Source organism: Electrophorus electricus, chromosome 6, assembly GCF_041902795.1.
Source record: "Electrophorus electricus isolate QZ-2024a chromosome 6, ASM4190279v1, whole genome shotgun sequence".
Taxonomy (NCBI): Eukaryota; Metazoa; Chordata; class Actinopteri; order Gymnotiformes; family Gymnotidae; genus Electrophorus; species Electrophorus electricus.
In genome coordinates this window covers 29,573,460-29,593,951 of record NC_137502.1, presented here as the reverse complement: position 1 = coordinate 29,593,951, position 20,492 = coordinate 29,573,460, and the positions used below count along the sequence as shown (strand labels likewise).

Here is a 20,492-nt window from a genome sequence, read left to right as displayed (position 1 = left end):
ACCAGCCCAAATGTCATCGTCTCCAATGATTCTGACCACAGCACCCTCGCACATTAAAACAGATCGTCCCAATAAGAAAACTGTGATGAAAGCAGGAAGCTGGCAGCCTTCCTTCAGAGGAGGCCGCTCTCGTGTGTACAAGCACCTGCACCAAGTACGCCGGGCGTGTGACAATACTGTTATAAGAAACAAACTGACCCTCGAACAGTACTCGGTCATATTTCCATGTCACCGTTAGCGCATATAAAGATCTCCGGCTACATTAATGCACTTATTTAGTCATTTACTGACAATGGTGATGTAGTCACGACGAAATGTGAGTAGCTGATCAATTCGGGCACCTACAGAATTAAAACCAAGCACCGTAGTCCAACACAATTATTCAGTTGGAGGCAGTGACTAAATCTGGTTCAAATGAAATGGCTTTCATAGCAAAACAGTACTCAAGACAACAGAGTAATTATCCATTTTCGCAGAAAATAAATTAGGTTTGACATGTCCATGTGACAAGGATGCACAAGTAAAATGTCACAAACAACCTCAACAATAGGTACAATTTACTTGGAGAAATTGCACAAAAAACAAAAACACAACATGAATGTATTTTCAGTTGTATTACTCACCTTAATACATCCATTACACCACATTCATTAATGACATATGGAATTTTGTATTTAAAATAATTCAGGACAAAAACTGTATTACAAAACCACGTTTAAGTGTCAGGCAAGAATCGTAAAAAAAACTAAATCCTCTTGCTAAACTAATAAGATGCTAGACGTTTTTTGTTGTTTGTGTGTTTAACAAACTGCATCAAAAGCAGCACATTTAGCCAAATCTGAATTAATTTCATCTGAGTGTAATCGAGCATCTTCCTGTTTGCATAATGGAACCGATCCAATCTCTTAGAAAACACTTATGTTCAGGTAACACTGGTCTGTAAGGTAGATATTCGGCATCTGTGGGGATTCTTCCACTTCACAGGGCTTGTGTGCAGGACGCAACTGTACCTTACATGTTCGATACTGTACTGATACCAGTGTACTGTACATACCGCTGCAATTCAATCCATAGAACATGCTTCCATTTGCATGCCTCAAAGAGGCCCCGATTGGGTGTGTTACTCGGCAGTCAGGTGCTGGGTGGTCAGATTTTAAAACCTCATCAGATGTGCCACTGTACCTGCAGGTTGAATCACTATTTGAAATGGCAAAAGTGTTTCATGCGTGGACCACCATCAAGGACTGTACATAGACGTTTAACCAAAAACATCGTCACAGAAATAGAGAAATGAAAATGGGTGCAGCTGGAATGAGAGTAAATGTGATGAGGTGCTTTTTATTATTATTATTATTATTATTAATTGTTGTTGTTGCTGTTATTATTTATACATATGTAACAGTTGTACAATATTTTGCATCTGAGGAAAAGCACATCTTTTTACATCTTTAATGACTAACTTCTACAGGTTCACACTTACATATTATAAAAACTGACATCTTTTCCAGTTTTAAATGATGCTTTTACAAGGGTTACTGACCAACATTCAACCGGCCTAACTAAAACAGAAGCACACCTCCAGATTATATAAGCAGTACTCAAAACTGCTGGGCACATTTCAGAACTTTTGATTTTCTTGTTCCACTTGCTGAATGATCGTCACATGAGGGACAACTAAAGCGCACCCAGAGGAAGTTCTAAACAGAAGATTTAATTATTCACCTTGAGTACGAAGAGGTTGCTGGAGGTTAAAACGAATAGTCTCTCATTAGTGGCCCTGAAGCCCAGCACGGGTTCGTTGGACTCCAAGCTGGCAACCTGTTGCTTGGCAACCTGACCAACTTGCCGGCCCTGTTTGCGGTTGAACAGTACCGTGTCCACGGGCAATGGCTGCCGGTAGATGAACACCCTCCTCATGCACTCGGCTAGCGCGGCGTAGGAGAAATTGGGCGCGCATGTCGCAAACTTCTTGTCCCGCTTTGAGGCCTGCACATACCCTGGCCACACCAAATGATGTGTGGGGAAAAGAATGAGGAAATGAGTCGCACTGCGAGACAGAGCCATGAATTAATTACCATTTACCCACAAGTTGTCTTGACAGGAACAGCCAATTAAACATATGATGTGAAAGTGCAAGCAAATAAACATATAAATAAGCAAGCATTGGTGTAGCTGCAATAAACAAACAATGGACAATCGTTTACTCAAAACAGCAAAGCATAAAAAGAACTTGACATGAACACTATGGCTTTATGGGTCAAAATCAGTTAGTTAGTGATGACTGGAAAAATCTGGATAAACAAACATACTGTAAATCTGGAAACACACTTTTTAATCAAAGAACCAGAACTTGAGTGGGAGAGAAACAGCAGTCAGTCACACTATTTAGGGGTCAGCTAGAGCTAATCTGGGTTGCCTCTGTGCTAATATGTTTTGTTTTTGCTTTTTTTCCATTTAGGTGAAAAATCAGATTGCCTTGTAGTCTCTGAATTAACCTGTCTATGGAGCAGGTCCCCCTTATAGAGCAGGCTATGTTTAAAATGGATTTAGCACAGAGTCTCAGATACATCAAGGGCCCTCTGTGTAGCTATGATGGCTGCTTCATAGTGTGAGGAAGAATCACTGGGACAAAAATGACTTCTTGCATTTCCTTTAACATTTCCTCTGAAAGATTTGCATGCTATTACACCAAAATCTGTGTTTTAGAGAGAGACAGATAAAGACAGAGGAAGGGTAGCAGACAGAAAGACAAAATTTGTGGTACTTAAATAAAAAGGCAAAAGACAAGCGTGTTGTGTCCTGTGGCATTTCCCAGGTTGGTGTTACTTCTCTGACTAAAACCATAGATGGAGGGCGGACTGCTCTCACTGGGATCATGAGTTGGTATGCTGTGAGGGGCACCCCTGACCCCTGTCCTCCATAGCCAGGCCATAAGTAAACATGGCACACAGTGCCATAAAACAGCATTTGCTTATCTAATATTTACTCTACTTTAGCATACATCACAGATTCTTATACAAAATCCACTATATGACAAGAACACGAAACACAAACGTTTTTAAATGATTATTTAGCTAATTGAAGGAAAACATTTTGGAACACTTATCACCCATATGAAAATGTAATTTAATAGTTAATAACTGGTGGTGCCACCTTTAGCAGCAATAACTGCAGCCATATTCTTCCTATAACTGGAGATTATAACTGAACTCCACCTTTTGGTTATCTCCACGGGTTCAAGTCAGGTCTTTAAATAGACCATTCCAAAACCTTACTTTCGTCTTGTTGTAAAAGCCAATTGCATTTGTGTTCCCGAAAACAGACAGATGACTGGTCATTCTTGTGTAGGATTTTCTGGTAGAGAGCTGAATCCATGGTTGCGAATTGTGGCAATCACCCAGGCCCTGAAGCAACTAAGCATCCCAATACCATCATACTACCACCACCATGTGTGATGGTTAGTATGACATTCTTATGATGGATGGCTATGACTAGCTTTAGCTTTAGGCCAGAGGTATTTAAAATCACAGTCCTCAAGTCCAGGAGCTACAGATTTTCCTCCCTCCCTTTGCCTAAGAGTCAGGTATAACGACAAAATGGCCAATGAGTTACATTAAACATTTCATCAAAATGTAAGGGATTACAAAATCCAGGGCCAGGGCAAAATCCAGATTTGAATGCTACTGCTTTGGGCTATATGTAAAAGTACCCCTGTCTTCCAAAAGCTTTTCTACTCCTCAGTCCACAGAACATTAATCTAAAAGGCTTGGGCTTCATCAGTGGTTTCTTGGTAAACGAGATTGTTGCTCTTGGTTAGCAGCGGTTTTCACCTGGCAACTGTCTCCTGGATACCACTATTGCTCAAACTCTTGTTAAAGATGGAATAATGACTGCTGACCTCATCTGAGGTGTGCAAGACCTGCAGTTTCTCAGATGTTTGTATGGGTTCTTCCGTCACTTTCCAAATGAGAACTTCTGGATGGGCAAGCCACTTTTGGGTAGATTCACCACTGTTCCATGTTTAATCCATTTGGAGTTAGTGAATCTCACTGTGGTTTGCCAGAGATCTCAGAAATGGCTTTGTAGCTTTTTCCAGACATATTTCAGTACCTTTTTGATATTTTCCAAAATTTATTTTGCCTGCAACATAATGTACTGTTTGTTGAGACCTTTATTCTACTTCATATTGCTGGAGATGATCTACTTATGTGATATTGGGCAGAGTTAGGCTGGCAGTAATCAGGCCTGGGTGTGTGTGCACTAAACTAAATTGGTTAATTGGTTGTGCATAACTAATAGGGCAATTACATTTGTACCCAGGAACATTTACTGTTAGATAACCGTATTGTGTGTTGACCTCGGTTGGTTTTGTTTTATATAACTTTTTGATGAAGATGTACAATAGAGATCATACAAAAATTGAAGAAAGCCAGGATGGGGGATCACAATGAAAGAAGAAAGGGCTCTCTAGCCTGAGGTAGAGACAAAGTAGTGAGGAACAGTACTGAGGTAGTAGTTTTGGTTCTACATGCATTTTTCTCATGACTCTGATCAGCTTAATGAACCAACCTGTACCCCCACAGATAAAAAGGGGATGTCTACTAAAGAAGCGTGAGCATCATGATGGCAAGACATGCCTCACAGATGGTTTCCAGATTGAGCATTAGTAACCACCAGTGCTGCAATCCCACCAGTACTAACATTAACATGTTCAAATACAAAACCCATAGATCCAGCAGCAGTAGGAGGGAATTGGCCCTGGGTTAACGCCACGGAGAACGTGGTGGCGAGACTCACCCAGCGCGTTGAAGGTGGCGACATGCTCCCACATGTCATTAGGGCACTCAGGGCGTGGCTGCCATAGTAAGGCATCCACGTCGTGCCGCAAGCAGAGGGCGGGCATTTCAGATGGGCTTGTGTCTGCGGTGAACAGGTACTGGTGGCTGGCAAGGTTCACCTGGCAATATGGGTACACAAAGGCTTTAGGATAAATCACACAAAACATTCTGCCCTCCTGAGTACATCTCGGTATGCTAACCATTCTACCTCAACCCTACCACATTATACTGAGCATCACATGGAGTATTACTATTATTGAGTATTACATTTTGTTGGTGATGGCACAAAAATTCTAAAGCCCATTTATAATTGCTTGGAGAAGCAATATAAAGAACATCAATTTACATAAACATGTTTTAACCAGATGCATCCAAATGACTTGAAGATGGGACCCAAACAGATTGGTGCAATAGCTATCATTTTTGGCAGAAACCCAAATTCGCATCACTCCCGAATATGAAAAGCATGAAAAATAAGAGATAAAGTGCAACCATGTTCCCACACATGTCCAAATGATGGTGTGAACTGAGGAGTCAGCATCAAATTCCCACTTTGCCATGAACTTCCCTGGAAGGGTTTTGAGTGTGCTTTACATGCCAGCCGGAAGTGGTGGATAACAAGCAACAGCTGGACAATCACAGGCTAAGTCAACATGCCTGGCAGCTTTGAGAACTGCTTTGAGAGTCTTGCATTCTGTTGCTGCCACGTGAAAACCATTAGTACTATCAAACCTGTAACATTATGACATACAATAGCTCTCTCACCAATATAACATCTGTTATCATAATCATGTACATTGATATTAGAAAGCAACATTGGATATTTGCTGCAGCATCCCAAATTGACTGCAATTTCAACTTTTCCTTCTAATTACATTATTATACCTAAAAGGCATATTGGTGGTCTGGTACATCTGAATAGCCTGTCAGTCAACTAGGCATTAACTTAAACTGTATCATGATTCAGATTACCCTTTTCAAACGAGCCATTGTAAAATTCACTTTTGACAGCTTGATCTTGGTCTTCGTGGGACTGATCTTGGTCTGGGACAGTTCCAACCCTCCTATCCCCAAATTTCCAAAAGGCACCTTACTTAATCCGAAACGCACATTCCAGAAGCACAGAATGTAAAGGCAAATTGTAAACGGTCACCAATGTGTCAATGGTTTTGGAAGAAACAAATCGGAGAAAAAAAAAAAATGGAGCAAAAAAAAAAAAAAAAAAAAAAAAAAAAAAGGTGGAAATTTATATAATCGCAGCTTCAGTGCACAGCTACCATGCGAAAACAAGTGGCAGACCAGACCATAAGGGCAGTATAATTATGCAGGAACTGCAGAGAGGCGTGGACAGGAATGACTTCTCCCGGGCACCCCATACACGGTGTCAACTCTGACCGAAAGAACGGAAAGAACATGAAGGCCGATAATGAAACACATCTCTAAATAAATAAAAAGGCGCTGGACCAGCTTCATTATTTTCAAAAGGCTCTTTCCAACACCTTGCAAGAGCAAGTCATGAGAATAAACTTAATTGTGTGGTGCCTATAATCTGGGGGGGGGAAAAAAAAAAAAAAAGACACGCAATACTCCTAATCCAGGTGTTGTTTCAAAAGGAAGCTGGTTTTTGTCCCCCATTATGACAATGGATATTTTTCTTCTGGACAATAAGCAAGACACTCAAGAGAAAAGAAATGCAGAGTTCTTCCTTCTGATAATATGCAATCAGAACATAATGAAACGTCCTTCACTCTCGTCTGAAGTGCTGGCTGGAAGCTTTTAGAACTTGATTCAAGAGGATTTACAGTAAATGTCAAACCTTTTCCCCAAACCAGTAGCTGCCATAGCTCGATTCAAAACGGCATGTGTGAGTCATGGAGCAGAGATGCCGCTCTTGAGAGGAGAGCCCAAGAAACCGAAGACCTTTCATCTCCATTCCTAGGTCCAGCTGAGAGACACAAATGAGCAATCGTCACATGCTGAGGAGGCCTCGGGGGCAGCTTTTCCGGCCGAGCGGAGAGCGCAGAGTTCAGGCCAGGAGCAAGCGCACACGGAGAAAGGTCAGCATGCTTCTCCTTGCGCATCAAAGCAAGTGATTTGGCAAGATGGACCGATGATATCGGAGATGGCGTGAAAGGCCAGAGGAAGGGAGGGGTCTTCTTTCCCCTCTCTGTGGGGCTCCTCCAGGATGTGCAGTGCACAAAAGGTGCATTAAGCATGGAAAACAGTGACATCTAAAAATGATGGATGGAAAATGTCATTCTAAAACTCAAAAAGCAGAAAGGAAGGAGGACGGCCAAGCAGAAACAGTCAGATGTTAGGTCAGTTTTACATAATGGTGAGGTTTTGCCCATCATGAATCAGAAATGTGCCAGATAGTAATTTCTTTCACAACTAAGGACTCAGATTCACTGAGGAGATGAGACAAAGCAAACCGCTCAGTTCGGGTTGTCTTCTGACAACACAGGAAAAAAACAGCAAAGCACTCACGACTCCCGTTTGCACACAATCCTTGAAAATTTTATTGCCGTCTTGTTTACTGTCACAATAGACTAATATGTCCTTCTTACAGAGCCAACAGTAAAAGCTTGTGATGAACTTGTGTTTTTTATATATACATACTTTATATTTTTCTCGTAAGCCAACATGCCATCTGGTTTCATGCAACCATTAGTTGTAACTGCTCCTGCCCTCAAAAAACATTCCATAACATGCCATGGTTAACTTACCACCTGTTTCTTAGAAGATAACTCTGCCCAAAGTTCAGTGTTCCATTAAAGAGAAGGTCCTCCACCGAGTTTTATTTTATATGCAATAGATATGTTAGCCTTTTAAGTCTAGATGAGTCACAGCATTTAAAATTCAGAACATGTCTCTCTGTAAAAGTCACAGCAATCTTTTGATTTCCACAGCTGCAGCCACACAGAAAGGGCACAGAAGCACAAGATTGCTTAGCCGATAGATGATGCCAAAGCTACTACCCTGAAGTGGGTTTGGCTGTTCTCAATGAACATCTAATAAACCTCCGAAATTAACACTGAGCAAACATCAGAAATCAAGGGAAAAATTAAACAAACACTTACTCAGGTTTCCTGATGGCCCAGAAACATTAATGTGTTTATAGGTGCGATGACAACAGCAGAGAATATCATTCAGGTTACATGTGAAGGACCACAATTTGTCAGAGGCCTCACAGAAGATTTACCACTGAGGAGCCTGGTTACCATGTAAAGAAAGGGAATCTCTGATTTATTAGAAGAAGAGGAACCTCTGATTGGTTGAAGAAAGTTTTTTTAGCAAATGGTGTGGGAGACAAAATGTGCTGCCTTACCACATGAGTGGGCTTCAGGGTGTCACCATCAAATCGCATCAGCGTCGAGCTGTCCTCTGGGAACCTATCGCAGTCCTCCAGCTCCTGAGCATTACAAGGGGGCTTGTCTTTCTCCGGGTTAGCATTCTGAAAAGACAACGCAGCACGCAGGATGAAGACAACTGACAGGACCAGAAAGAGAAACATGACATCTGAAGGCAGGAAGTGAAGGAACTTGAATCAGAGTATCAGGAGTCATATTTAGATTGAGAATGTTCTGAGGCCTAGACTGTCATAGCCTACCAGTGTATGGATTTATATAGACACAGTGACCAGAAAAATGACCAGAAAAGAAAGCCCTGTTTAGTACAGCATACCTTTGACCCGTGCAACCATTAGCATTTTGGGCAGCCCAAAGCATTGGCTGGGTGGACGTTTCATTCTACAGATGCTGTTTGAGCTCATCCCAAAAGGTTTGACATGGGCTTGATATCAGGGGAAGGTGGCGGTCAGGTCATTAAAGCCATTTATTATTTAGTCCTGTGGAATACTCAGTTCTGATTCATCAATTAAGCCCCTTACAGGTTTGTACCAGCACTGGCTACTGAACCTCAACATTGCACGGTGACATTAACAGACTTACTGTGGACCGGTGATTTGGCACTACCACCCAATCCAACCAATGTCTCCCATGTCCACCCACAAAACACCACCTTCCCTACAGCAAACGTTTTTGACAAGGTGTCTTGCGTTCTACTGTATTAACTGCACATCTTTGAGATCTCCCCCCACCCCCACTTTAAACTCCACAAGCCATTTTTCAAAGGCCATTAGACCATGCTTCAAGCCAATTCTGTATGGAAGTTACATTTACCATTACACTTCTTCTGTGTGGGAATGGTTTCCATTTGCCCTGCCACTGTGTATAGATAAGAGTTGGGGTTTAACTCAGAGAGCATAATGATGTGAAGGGGGAGGGAAGGAGGGAGAGAGAGAGAGAGAGAGAGAGAGAGAGAGAGAGAGAGAGAGAGAGAGAGAAGGTGAGAGGGAGAAAACGAGAGACCAAGGAGACTAACCGGATCTTCGGCAGTGAGGTGAGAGAGTCCCTGGTGAATGTGCGTGGCCTGTTCCGTGTTAATGAGGCACTGTCCCCTCTTATCCCCCAGCACCACCTCAGACCAGAGCGGCCCATCGATGCGCTTCTGCAGGGTCACCTCCAGACTGGACGCAAGAACACCCCCGCACACACACAGATTCACTGAAATCTCTGTGAAACACTCAGAGCAAAAACTTTGTAGAAACACACAGAGGCACAAAACCTTGCAATTCCTGTGATATGCTCAGAGTTCAACTTGGTGCGCGCACACACGCACACCTTCCCCAACCCTGTACACATTTATTAAATACACACTGACGTATGAAGACACGCAATCAGCATGAATGACCTCAGACTGATTATGATGTTATTCGATCATTTTATCTGGGACACAAACATATGTGCATTTAGATGCATACAAACCTCTTCAGTTAATTGACCTCTACAGTCTGCTGTTTTCTTTTTTCGTTTGGTCGATTTACAGTATTCTTTCAAAGAATACAATTGCTAGTATTTCCAACAATGGCAAAAACGCTAGTGGAGGCCAATTACGAAACTGCCTCTCTTGCTTGGACCTTAAATGGACCGTATAGCCTTGTTTCAGGGGTTCTTTACTGAACCCCAAGTCACTTCAGCAGTCCCACCCATTCTGCACATCCTGTGCGTTTGGACATTTCTAACGAACGAGAGCCTAGCTATTCTTGCCTAGCATTTCCCTCGGCGAGCCATCCAAATGTAAACCGCAGCGCCTCCGACCAACACGCTCAAGCAGAGGAGTGGAGGAACACACCTGCACACACACCCCAGCTTGGCCGAGGGGTGCGAGGGGACCTCAGGTGGATACCAGAGGGCTCAGAAGCATAAACATGAAAGAAGAGAACTGAGGTAGCTCACTGTGGAAGATGGATGACAGGAAGAGAAGCATGTTGGTTTGGATTAAGGGGGGGAGGAAAGGATTGTCGTAAATATGAATAACGCTTAAATCATAAAGCACTCATACCCTAATCCATATAACCTCGTCACTCGTTTACATAGCAAAAGTTCCCACGTCACCATACGAGTACATATCTGGTTTTGTCTGAAGCTGTCCCTAATAAACCTCAAACATTAAGAGCTAGAGCTCAGTTCTTTGGCTTTGACAAGAAACAAGAGACAAGCTTGAGATGTCAAAGCTCTGCTTAGCTATGATGATTTGGAGCAGCTGCAGGGCAGAGGGGTTACGAAACTGACACGCTCGCCATTGCACCGTGACTCTCCCACCTCTCGTCATCACCGATAGTCCAGGTGCTGGCCTCAGCGTCAACAGGGGCACATAGAGGACCTTCGAGAAGGGGCTCGCCACCTCGCAAGCCGATGCAGACCCTGTCCGCCGACAGCTCGAAGCGTACGTCGCCTTTGCCAGTGCCCTCGGGGAGACGGACGCGCACCGTGACGTCCTCGGCTGTCTGCTGCCAAACGTAGATGGGTTCTAGCGAAAGAACAAGACAAGGAGAGCATGAGGGCCAGCTTAGTAAGGGGCACGCTCTGGTCCAGCTTCTCCACTAACACCGGCGAGGCGGAACTGCCCTCGCTGTGGAGTAGCCGGGGCTGCCCGCCCGAGCTGGCCAACAACAGGGTCACAGTCCAGGATGGGGCACCAGCGCTTCGGCAGAGGATATAAGGGTTCCACTCTGAACCCTCATTGTGAACCTTCATCTTGCACATTCATATTAACCCTCTCAGTGGCCTTTGATAAATAATGAACACATCTCTGCATAATCCTTACTCGCTCGAGCGCTCACACTTTGTCTAGCGCTTCCTCTCTTGCTCGCTCGTTGCCTCACACACACACACACACACACACACACACACACACACACACACACACACACACACACACACACACACACACACACACACACACACACACACACACACACACACACACACACACACACACACACACACACACACACACACACACACACACACACACACCCTTTTCATTTTAATTGTTCCTAAGTGGCCTTGGCAGGTTCATCTGTTTCATTCAGCTCAGAGCCTCTTACAAATACACAACCACGGCCAGGTGAGACATTGTTTAGTGGCTCGGACCACAGAAATATCTCTCATTATAGCAGCAGCTCAAAGCGCTCAGCTTCCTAGTTTGGACCTCAAACGACTCTCCCACAGAAAGCTTCTGGAGCGCGTCTAGCAGTGTGCTGTCTTTCATGCAGGACTTCGTGGGGTGGACTCGGTACTGTGTTGCTTCATTACAGAAAAGTGGATTACACAGGCAACAACAGATGTTTGTCGCTGTATAGACACAATAGAGCTGTGGGAGGCTAAAAGGGAAAAAAGAAAAAAGACAAAAACACATTAAGAGAGAGGGTGAGGGAGAGAAAGAAAGAAGCAGATCTATTGAGGGTTGACTCACATACACCTACATCCTTATCATTTCTGGCAAAAAGCTTATTACTGAAATTGGAGCAATTTTCCCAGAGGCAAGCACAGAGATAAGCGGAGAGAGAAAGTGGGCCACAGAAGCTGGAGCATCATAGCTCTCATTTGTTGTTGATCTAGTCAACTAAAGCCTAATCTCGGTCTGAGTCTAAGAGCTGAAGGAAAGATGTGATGCTGTGCGTTTGTGTTTGTGTGTGTGTGGTGTGTCCATACGCACACCTCTTGCAGTCTTTTATGTCTACTAGCTCATGCACACATCAACTTCACTCCCTCTTATCCCCACCCCCCACCCCTCCTGACAGGGTGCCTAATGCACTTTGCAGTGTTCTTGGAGAACCCTATGCCTTTTTAAAAAAAGGACACAACCAAATACATGTGAACACAAATAAACAGGATGATCAATTAGTTTCCATATATCAAAGGAAACATTCACCAGGTCCACAGGAGAATCTACCTTAAGCTGTACAGGCTCAATTATACTATGCTAGAAATTACCAGTATGGTTGACTATTTAAAAAACCAAATTATAATTTTCCCTAACTTATATTTTGTACCTATTCCTTATAAAGATTAGGTGCAGTTTCAAATTTCTGATCTGCACTACAACATGATGGGATAGATTCACTCCAATTCAAAACTTTATCTGACCCCACAAATCAAAAACTTTTAGAAGAAAAGAAGTATTCAGGTTTCACCTGAGGCCACCAGATGTAGAACATCAGAGTAGCCCAGTAGCATGCCATTTGCTCCCAGGTCCTTGTGATTCATATAGCAGAGGTGGGTTGGGATTCTGCTTCAGTACGGAGAGCACTGTACTGCCTCTTAGACATTTTAAAAATTACACAACATCTCAAGCACTTACAAGTACAACTTAAGCCACAAAGGCCCTGAACCAGACCTGGTCTAGGAGTTCCTTTCTCTGTTGCAATGTATAATACATACTCTGGGCAAAGAGGAGTGTTCTGGTGATGCTCTTGGTAAGTGTAAATTTTAACGGTATATTTTTGAGCATTTTCTGCTTTGACGCAAGCATGTCTTTGTTGAGAGAGTGCAGAAAAATTAAGTAAAAGAAAAATAACCCTAAACCAAAGAAAATCCACATGGACCTCTCGTCTCAAATTTAAGTGCTTTGTTTGATGCATTCCATCTGTACACTTCCTTCTGTAGTTTCTATGGATACCAACTCAGGGACAATGTGTAAAAATATGGTACCTCATGCGCCACAGAAATCAATCCAGTTCTTGATTTCTTATAAAATGAGGAAATTAGCATGACCATTTCACACACTGCTTAAAAGGGCATAATGTAAAACAGAAATGCATGCAGGCCATGGCCGTTCATCTGCCCGCGACATACGACGCTTTTGAATTCACCGCCGTCAGGAGGAATGGCGGCTTACGAAGGGAGTGGGTTGTTATTCATCAACAACAACGAGCCAAATGCTCACTGGTCCCAGAACTACATGTGAATTAACGTGAAATGTGAAGATGGTGCTAACATTTTATTTCAAGCCAAAGTAAGCCATTTATGTAAATAAAGGCATGGAGAGAGTTTTTTATTTATTTATTTATTTTTTTTAATTATAAGCCTATCACAGACTTGTCTTAGTTTGGACATAAATGCACTCAAGTAACCTGTTATGTTAGCTCATTAAAGGGACTCATCTGACAGCACCAAAGAGATCTGCTACCCAGCACTGGGTGTTCAAGAGACAATCTTTCCCTCATTCGATCCACGCCTTCATCCTACTGAATAAACGGTCCACACTGACATTTTGAATCTGAGGCGGCTTTAGTAAGGAATATCGTGAAGGAGGCATCTGTGTGACAAAAAAGCATGACCAGAAGAATATAAAATTCCCTGAAGTCATGCTGACAATAGTAACGCATTATGTAGCTTGCACATCTGGGCTAACAGCACACAATCACATAAAAAATAAATTAAAAAACCTGACAGAATTGTAAGTCCCAACATAGTCTTCATCTCAGAAAGAACACCTACAAGATGAAGGTTTAATATCTGACTAGTAGATGGTCTTACAAGCCTGTATATCTTTTGTAGATCTGATGTGGCATGCTGCCCGACAGAAGTGGTCAAAATAATAGCAGAATATATACTAGCAGAACATACAGTAGAATGAAACACGTAAACAGTTACGGTTTTGGACTCACCTGAGCTGTCCACTTGCATGGGCTCAGCACGCGCTTCTACCAGCGGAACTCCGTCGACCTGCTGGAAGCTGAAGGGCTTTTCAGAGGCCACCATCAGCCCCTTCCCCTGCGGCCCCAAAGCGGCATAGTGGGGTACCGAGTTGCCCTTCATCAGCCTCCTCTTCCTCACTTCGTACTTCTTTTCCAGACCTGCACACATTATAGGGCGCGCACACAAACACACGGGCACACAGACGTTGAAGAACCCGGACCCGTTCACATCCACGAGGCGACGATGCCAGGAGAGAGAGAAAAAGAAGAAAACCACGTATGGGGAAGCCATACTGGATTTTTTTAAACCAGTAAATACAACTAAGCATCAGCTTTGCTAACAGAGGTAAAACATCAAAACTCCCGGATCTAATTAAGCTAAGAGGGTTAAACGCAGGAGGCCCCATATCGTACACTCACTGGCGGAGTTGGAGACCGTTAGCCACTCCAGCGAGGTGGAGAAGCCGCTGCCCCGGGTGTCGTCTGGGTCCTTCTGCAGCCTCAGCAGCAGAAGCTCGATGGCGTGGATGCCGTGCTGGACGTGGCAGACGCTGTGCAGGATGGTGAAAGGCTCGCCGAGACATTCACTGAACACGGGCTGTGAAAGCCAGATCATCAGAATCAGGACACGCCGCTGGAAAGCTACGGAAGCGCACGGGAATTTGCCATTTTGCATTTCACTGCATTTACAGCATTTGTCAGATGCTCTTATCCAGAGCGACTTACAAAAGTGCTTTGTCATTTACTCATAGAATACATCCTAACCAGTACAGTAGGATAGAGTCCAAGATACCATTGAACTAGAATGCTGTTAAAATACAGGGATCAATGCTGATGCCTAGAAGAGTAATCACTACTGATCCTGGACCTGCCCAGCTGTGTTCAGGTGTGCAGTAATTGGAGGGTCAGGAACATGTGTATGGCTTTGTCCTTACCTCCCATTTGAGGTGGGAGCTCTCTCCTCTCTTGCTGGTGCGCAGAAGGGTCAGAGTCCCCGCGCCATCCGACAGGGCAGCCCACGTGGCTGAGGTCAGGCTGAGGGAGGCACACAGGCGCTCACCCTCAGGCGAGCCAGCCTCTGGGTCCATCCTGAACACCTCCCGCGGTTTCCCCAGGGCCGTGTCCTGTGAGCAGCAGAGGAAACATGGTCACTGCTGGCACCCCATCCATACCCAGTTTTCTGAAGCTCCGCTCCGTCCCGCAGGACATCCATGGCTTTCAAGAAGTGGCCTCTGAACTGGCCTCTGATTGGTCACTCAGGATTAAAACCCAACTGTGCCAAGAGCTGATAACGACACTACATAATTTCACAAGAGGGAAGGATTACATGTGTCATTTTATTATCATACTGGTTAGTCATGTGTGTACAAGGATGCACAACTCAGGGTATTAGTGATTAGGCTGGTTGTTGAGAGGTGTCCGGTGGGCGGGGAATATAATCACACACACGCGCCAATCAAAGGACCCAAAACCAAAGCGACACTCTGGGAAGCTGCTGAGCTTTAGTTGCCATGGAGTTTACTAGGAAATCTTAGGCATCTTTCTGCTCAGTCCCCCTTTATGTCCTCTCAATAACTGATTTTCATGGTGTGCAGGTTTGCAGTGGTCAGCACCCTGGTGACAGTCAGGAGCATAAACAAACTTCTCTAGCAGAACGATGATTAGCACACAATCACAGCAATCATTAGACGCTCAGAGCCATTTCAGAATAACATGGAATTGCCAACCATGAAAATGGACAATCAAGCTGAACATGATTAGTACATTCCCATAAAGACGAACTTCATTTCCAACACTTCAACTGACCACGTGAACTTTATTGATTTTTTACATTTAAGGGAATGCACTGCTAAAACGTACATCTGTGAAATGTGGATAATCATTCAAAAACAAACTAACAAAAACAAGCAGTCAGTTGGAATAGCCATGAGAAATTGAAGCACCTAATATTTGCAACAGACTAGCAGGACATATCCATGGGCTTTCACTTAGCTTAATAAAGAAGTAATCATTTGCACCAAAAACACCCACGCAAAAGTAATTTGAGAGTTTTAGCTAAATCCTCCCCCCCCACAAAAAACACACACAACTTACCAAAACAAACCCACCCCACATTCAGTTAACAGGTTGACAGCAACAGAAGAGGATAATTGTGTGATGCTGAAACACTGCAATAGCTTCACGATACTGCGATTTCTACTGACACCCAGCACACAAAGACGAAGCTTGTATTCCCTCTGGTGGTGAGATCCAATTAACACATTACACATTAGAAAAGGGGGGGGGGGGTGTAAAAAAAACCCTGTGACTGTGAGCATTTTATAAGAAAATGCTTTTTAGGTGCTTTTTGGGGGTCTTACAACACTGGAGAGGAAGAGGTAAGATTTAAATATTAATATTCAATGAACCGTATGAAAACCCAGCCAAGCTTACTGTAACACAACCTTCACAAAAGCCACCACAGTAAAGTAGAAATAGGCTGAAAGGAGAAAAGAAAAGGTAAAATGCCTTATGAAATTATAGCCAGATATAGCATGATGACCGCAATCACATACAGGATATGAGAATCCTACTGTATGTCAGTGCAAGTGGCTTAATGATGCAAGATGAACTGCCTTGTGTAGAAAATGGGTTGTATAATAAATCTGCCTTGACTCAATTATCATGGAGGAGAAGGCGCAACATGCATCCCAGTTCTGTAAATTCAGTATTCATTTGTAGGTAGCATGATGCAAGTCCACATCTACATTTCAAACGGTGTTAAAGAATGTAGTGGCAACTAGAAAAGCATTGTTCAGTATTAAACTGTACCCTAGCAAAGTATTAGTTCCTTTGCTAACAAGCAGGAAGACAGGGAAGAGGCACTTAGATTTTTATATATTATCAGAAACATTCAACAATTAGAATTTGCACCAAAGAAGAGTTTTTGAGAATCAAATCTAATAATCTCTCTAATTTTATTGGACTCTTTTTTTTTTTTTAAGTTAATGATATGAGGCTTTAAGGTTTCTTGAGTAGCAGTTCCTTATTTTGTATTTCACCAATTCATAAATACGTTCACCAATCACTTTATAAGAAACACCTGCCTTGTACTTATACTCAATGGTCACTTTATTTACCACACCTAGCCCATAGGTGCATTCTGTTGGCATGCACCTCAGACACCTTCTACCTCATCCATCATGAACAAGCTCTGGACCACAGGACCAATATTACTTCAATTGCATACTGTTCTCAACACGAATAACTGCCAGTTTACACTGCTCTAGTCATTAGGAGCTGGCTTGTTGCTGGGCTGTCAATATTGATTTTACTACAGGTTTGACAGTGGTCACGCAACAGTGGGAACACCAACAGCTGTGCTGTGATCAGTTTGACCACTGATGAAGGGTTAGAAGGGGCATGGCGACAGATGGGCCATACTCTCCAACTGTAATCTGCAAGGTAATTGGCTGTCGATTGGGTGACATAACATTGTGAGGAATCCAATGTCATCCACCAGCCACTTTCTGAGCCACCTTTATTTCCCAATTCAACATTGCAAATATCAGCAGAAGAAACAGAAATGAAGACAAAAGGTCTGTTGACCTTGATAAACCTGGAAAAGACAATTGGTTTAAATGGAGTGCCATGATTCATAACTGCTGAGAGGTGCAGTTCGAGGATTTCACAATAAAAGTAATGGAAAAAAAAAGTTGCCTGTTTGAATCATTTGCAACTCAGTAAAATCTTTAGGTGGTCTTGATTATTTTGCAAGCAACTGAAATAAAATGGGTGGTCATTCACTGGGTTATTTTTAAAAGACTGAGAAAACTTACCAATGTGACTGTCAAATTGAGAACCCTTCCCTTGCAGTCGACAAAATAAACACTCTCTTCATACCAAGGATCAATGTGTAGGTAATTGTACATGCCAAATGCCTTCATATGATCCAGAGTATACTGACTGTCTTTCAGTTTAACCTCAGCCACAGCTAAAGAGAAAACAGAGACAGAGAGAGAAAATTTAACATATAGATTTGTACTACCCATCAGCGTCATTCAAGATGCAGCTCAAATCATGCTTTAAACTATAGCTGAATGTGACCACTAAACGATGACACAGAGCAGAGATGTTCAGCGCTGTTTCGGGGTACCTGATGTCAGATTATGAACTACGTTATTGCCAGCAAACACGTGACCCAACCATAACCGCTGCATTCAAAAGAAGTACTTTTGTGAATAGCTAAAAGTTGAATGAATGAAACAACACAATAAATGTATCACAGAATTTTCGTAGTAAAATCGGAACTGCTGGTTCCACTGTCACTGCATCAAAAGACATCAAAAACATCCGTAAACTTTAACAGCTTGCATTAAATTTCTATAAGTCTCTTCTCACCCGCATCCAGCTGTACAGTGTAGCATGGAACTGAGTCTAACGAAAGCCTGTAACTTTCAAAGCTGGGGTCCAGCATTTGTCTGTTCACATTCAATGAACAATTCGGATAAGCCATCCTCCTTAAAAAGTAAGAAATGTAACCAACCACGAATTATATACGAAGCCAGAAAACACACTACACCAAAAAGGAATAGTGTAGTGAAAGGTACAGCTAACTAGCTAACTAACTAGCTCAACTTGATGTCCACCTGAAACTCATGTTTCCTGTGTAAGGTTTTTAGACGGACCGCTAGCTCGGTAGGAATCCTGGGAAATGTAGTGTTATTTTGGGGCGTGTCTACTAATATTTGCGTACCTGGTGGATTTTTTTATTATCACAGTACATCTGGTTCAAATTAGATGGGTATTATAGAATCTAATTCGTTTTTTCCCATCATTATAACGATTATTATTATATTAAATTATTCTAGCACGGTAGCTCTATGTAACTCAATTCACCACAATGCGTCACAGCTACATGGGAACTTTTAAATCAATGTTTCCCGCCGGATAACTTATAACTACGCACGCTTAAACTTTGTTACATTTTTAGTTAGACATAATTAATTGAGTCTTTCTTTAATTTTGGCTTTTGTGTTTTGAACAAAACACCAGAACATTGTGTTCTGCACCTCGAATCGTTTATTTGATCGCTTGGTGCACTTTCCATTTCGTCATTTCATGCCTTCAAGGGGCTTCTACCGTCTGGCTATAGTGCAATTTCTCCAGTTAATAAAAATAGCTAGCCATCTTAAAGCTAGTAGGGCCAAATATAAATGTAAGGCGTTTTCACAATAGAGGTTTTTCTGGACTGCTTTCTCTGTTGCTGCACCGTTTCACAACACCAGAGGTCCCCATGAGCTACATAGACCTAATCCAAGAAGATAGAAGACTGCACTGTGGGTGGTGCACACACACACACACACACACACACACACACACACACACACACACACACACACACACACACACACACACACATATATATATGTGTGTGTGTGTGTGTGTGTGTGTGTGTGTGCACCACCCACAGTGCAGTCGGCTCTCATCAAATTTCTGTCCGTTTCATTCCATTGCTGAGTTTCCATCAGACTATAGATGTCTTGTGGCAAATAAGGATATGCAGACCTACAGAAATATATTTATTTATAGAGAGAAACGTACATTTCCATTGTTCTGTGCCTGTTCTTTGTTAGCTATAATGTAGCCTATATATAACTAACAGATGGCCCAGAATACAGGAGCCTGCTTGGACTTTATCCAGCCCAAGCACTCACACATTTCCTCTCTTTTCATCTCTCTCCACTGGCTCGCTCTAGATGCTCACATCAAATTCTTGATGCTTTCCAGAACATCAGCTCCTGCCTTTATAAAGCCACTTGTCAAGATCCTCATTGCTGCCTGATTTGACTTGACTTAAAGCATCTTAGTGTATGCAAGCACTTAAACCTTTGACATTTTTTTTTGACACAACTGTACCTTCAGCTGTCTTTAAGTTGCACTTGGATCTGATCAACTACCGGAATCTTAGTTTAATGGTACAGATATGAAATCTGCTTCTGCATCAGCATTATGAATGTATGATGTTTGCCTCAATAGTGAGTTGCTCTGGATAAATGAATTTTTGAAAATGTAAATATTGATTATAAAACTAATTTTATTTACATTTGTCCTGTTTTGCATATAACTATATTTTCAGACCATTTTTAATCTTTCCCAGATACTAAGCCTGTTTTTAAAAATGAAATAATGTTACATAATATAAATATATCATTAAATACTAAGACAATATCTACACCAATTTGCCCATAGTAGCAAAGAATAACAGAGTTGCCATCGTTTTGGAGGACGAAGGCGTAACCTGTGCCATAGACAAGCTTTTCAAAATATACTGGGTTTGTTCTTCTTTAATTAGTACGTGCATGACATGCCTTGCTCTGATCGGAAAAATGTTATTACCAAGACCCAGGTGATGGTTTAAACTACTGTAACATATGTGGGTGTAAAATGAAAAGGGTGTGTCTTAGAGAACTCAGACAGCTAATCAGACATCGGAGAGAAAGTGTGTGTCATTATTTTACGAAATGATAAAACGTTAAAAGCTTGTCAGCTACAGAGTAAACAAAAACATTTTACATTTTTACAGTTTTACATTTATTTTATAATGTATAATATGTACAATGTAAACA

General features: G+C 42.4%; 1 protein-coding gene across 2 annotated transcripts; it reads right to left on the bottom strand.

The window, feature by feature from the left end:
- Window positions 1-542: 542 nt before the first annotated feature.
- nudcd1 (NudC domain containing 1) lies at window positions 543-18,534 on the bottom strand. 2 transcript variants are annotated; one of them, XM_027019572.3, is made up of 10 exons: window positions 18,265-18,534; window positions 17,703-17,857; window positions 14,820-15,008; window positions 14,305-14,482; window positions 13,855-14,043; window positions 10,502-10,709; window positions 9,222-9,366; window positions 8,167-8,292; window positions 4,798-4,957; window positions 543-1,986 (listed from the first exon to the last, which is right to left on the bottom strand). In XM_027019572.3, exons 1-10 carry the CDS (start codon window positions 18,377-18,379, stop codon window positions 1,769-1,771), a joined length of 1,683 nt encoding a protein of 560 aa, XP_026875373.2. In that variant the 5' UTR covers window positions 18,380-18,534; the 3' UTR covers window positions 543-1,768. The 2 variants fall into 2 exon arrangements, with proteins under 2 accessions (XP_026875373.2, XP_026875371.2); XM_027019570.3 differs by having other exon boundaries at window positions 543-1,997; window positions 18,265-18,533.
- Between the last annotated feature and the right edge of the window lie 1,958 nt (window positions 18,535-20,492).

What these genes read in the sequence shown, in the direction of transcription:
- nudcd1 (XM_027019570.3), bottom strand. Translation starts at nt 18,379, where the DNA reads ATGGCTTATCCGAATTGTTCATTGAATGTGAACAGACAAATGCTGGAC. An exon ending in ACTATCGGTGATGACGAGAG is followed by an intron (nt 9,367 to 10,501) that starts GTGGGAGAGTCA and finishes TCTTGCGTCCAG; the next exon opens with TCTGGAGGTGACCCTGCAGA. An exon ending in ACCTCACTGCCGAAGATCCG is followed by an intron (nt 8,293 to 9,221) that starts GTTAGTCTCCTT and finishes TTGTCTTTTCAG; the next exon opens with AATGCTAACCCGGAGAAAGA.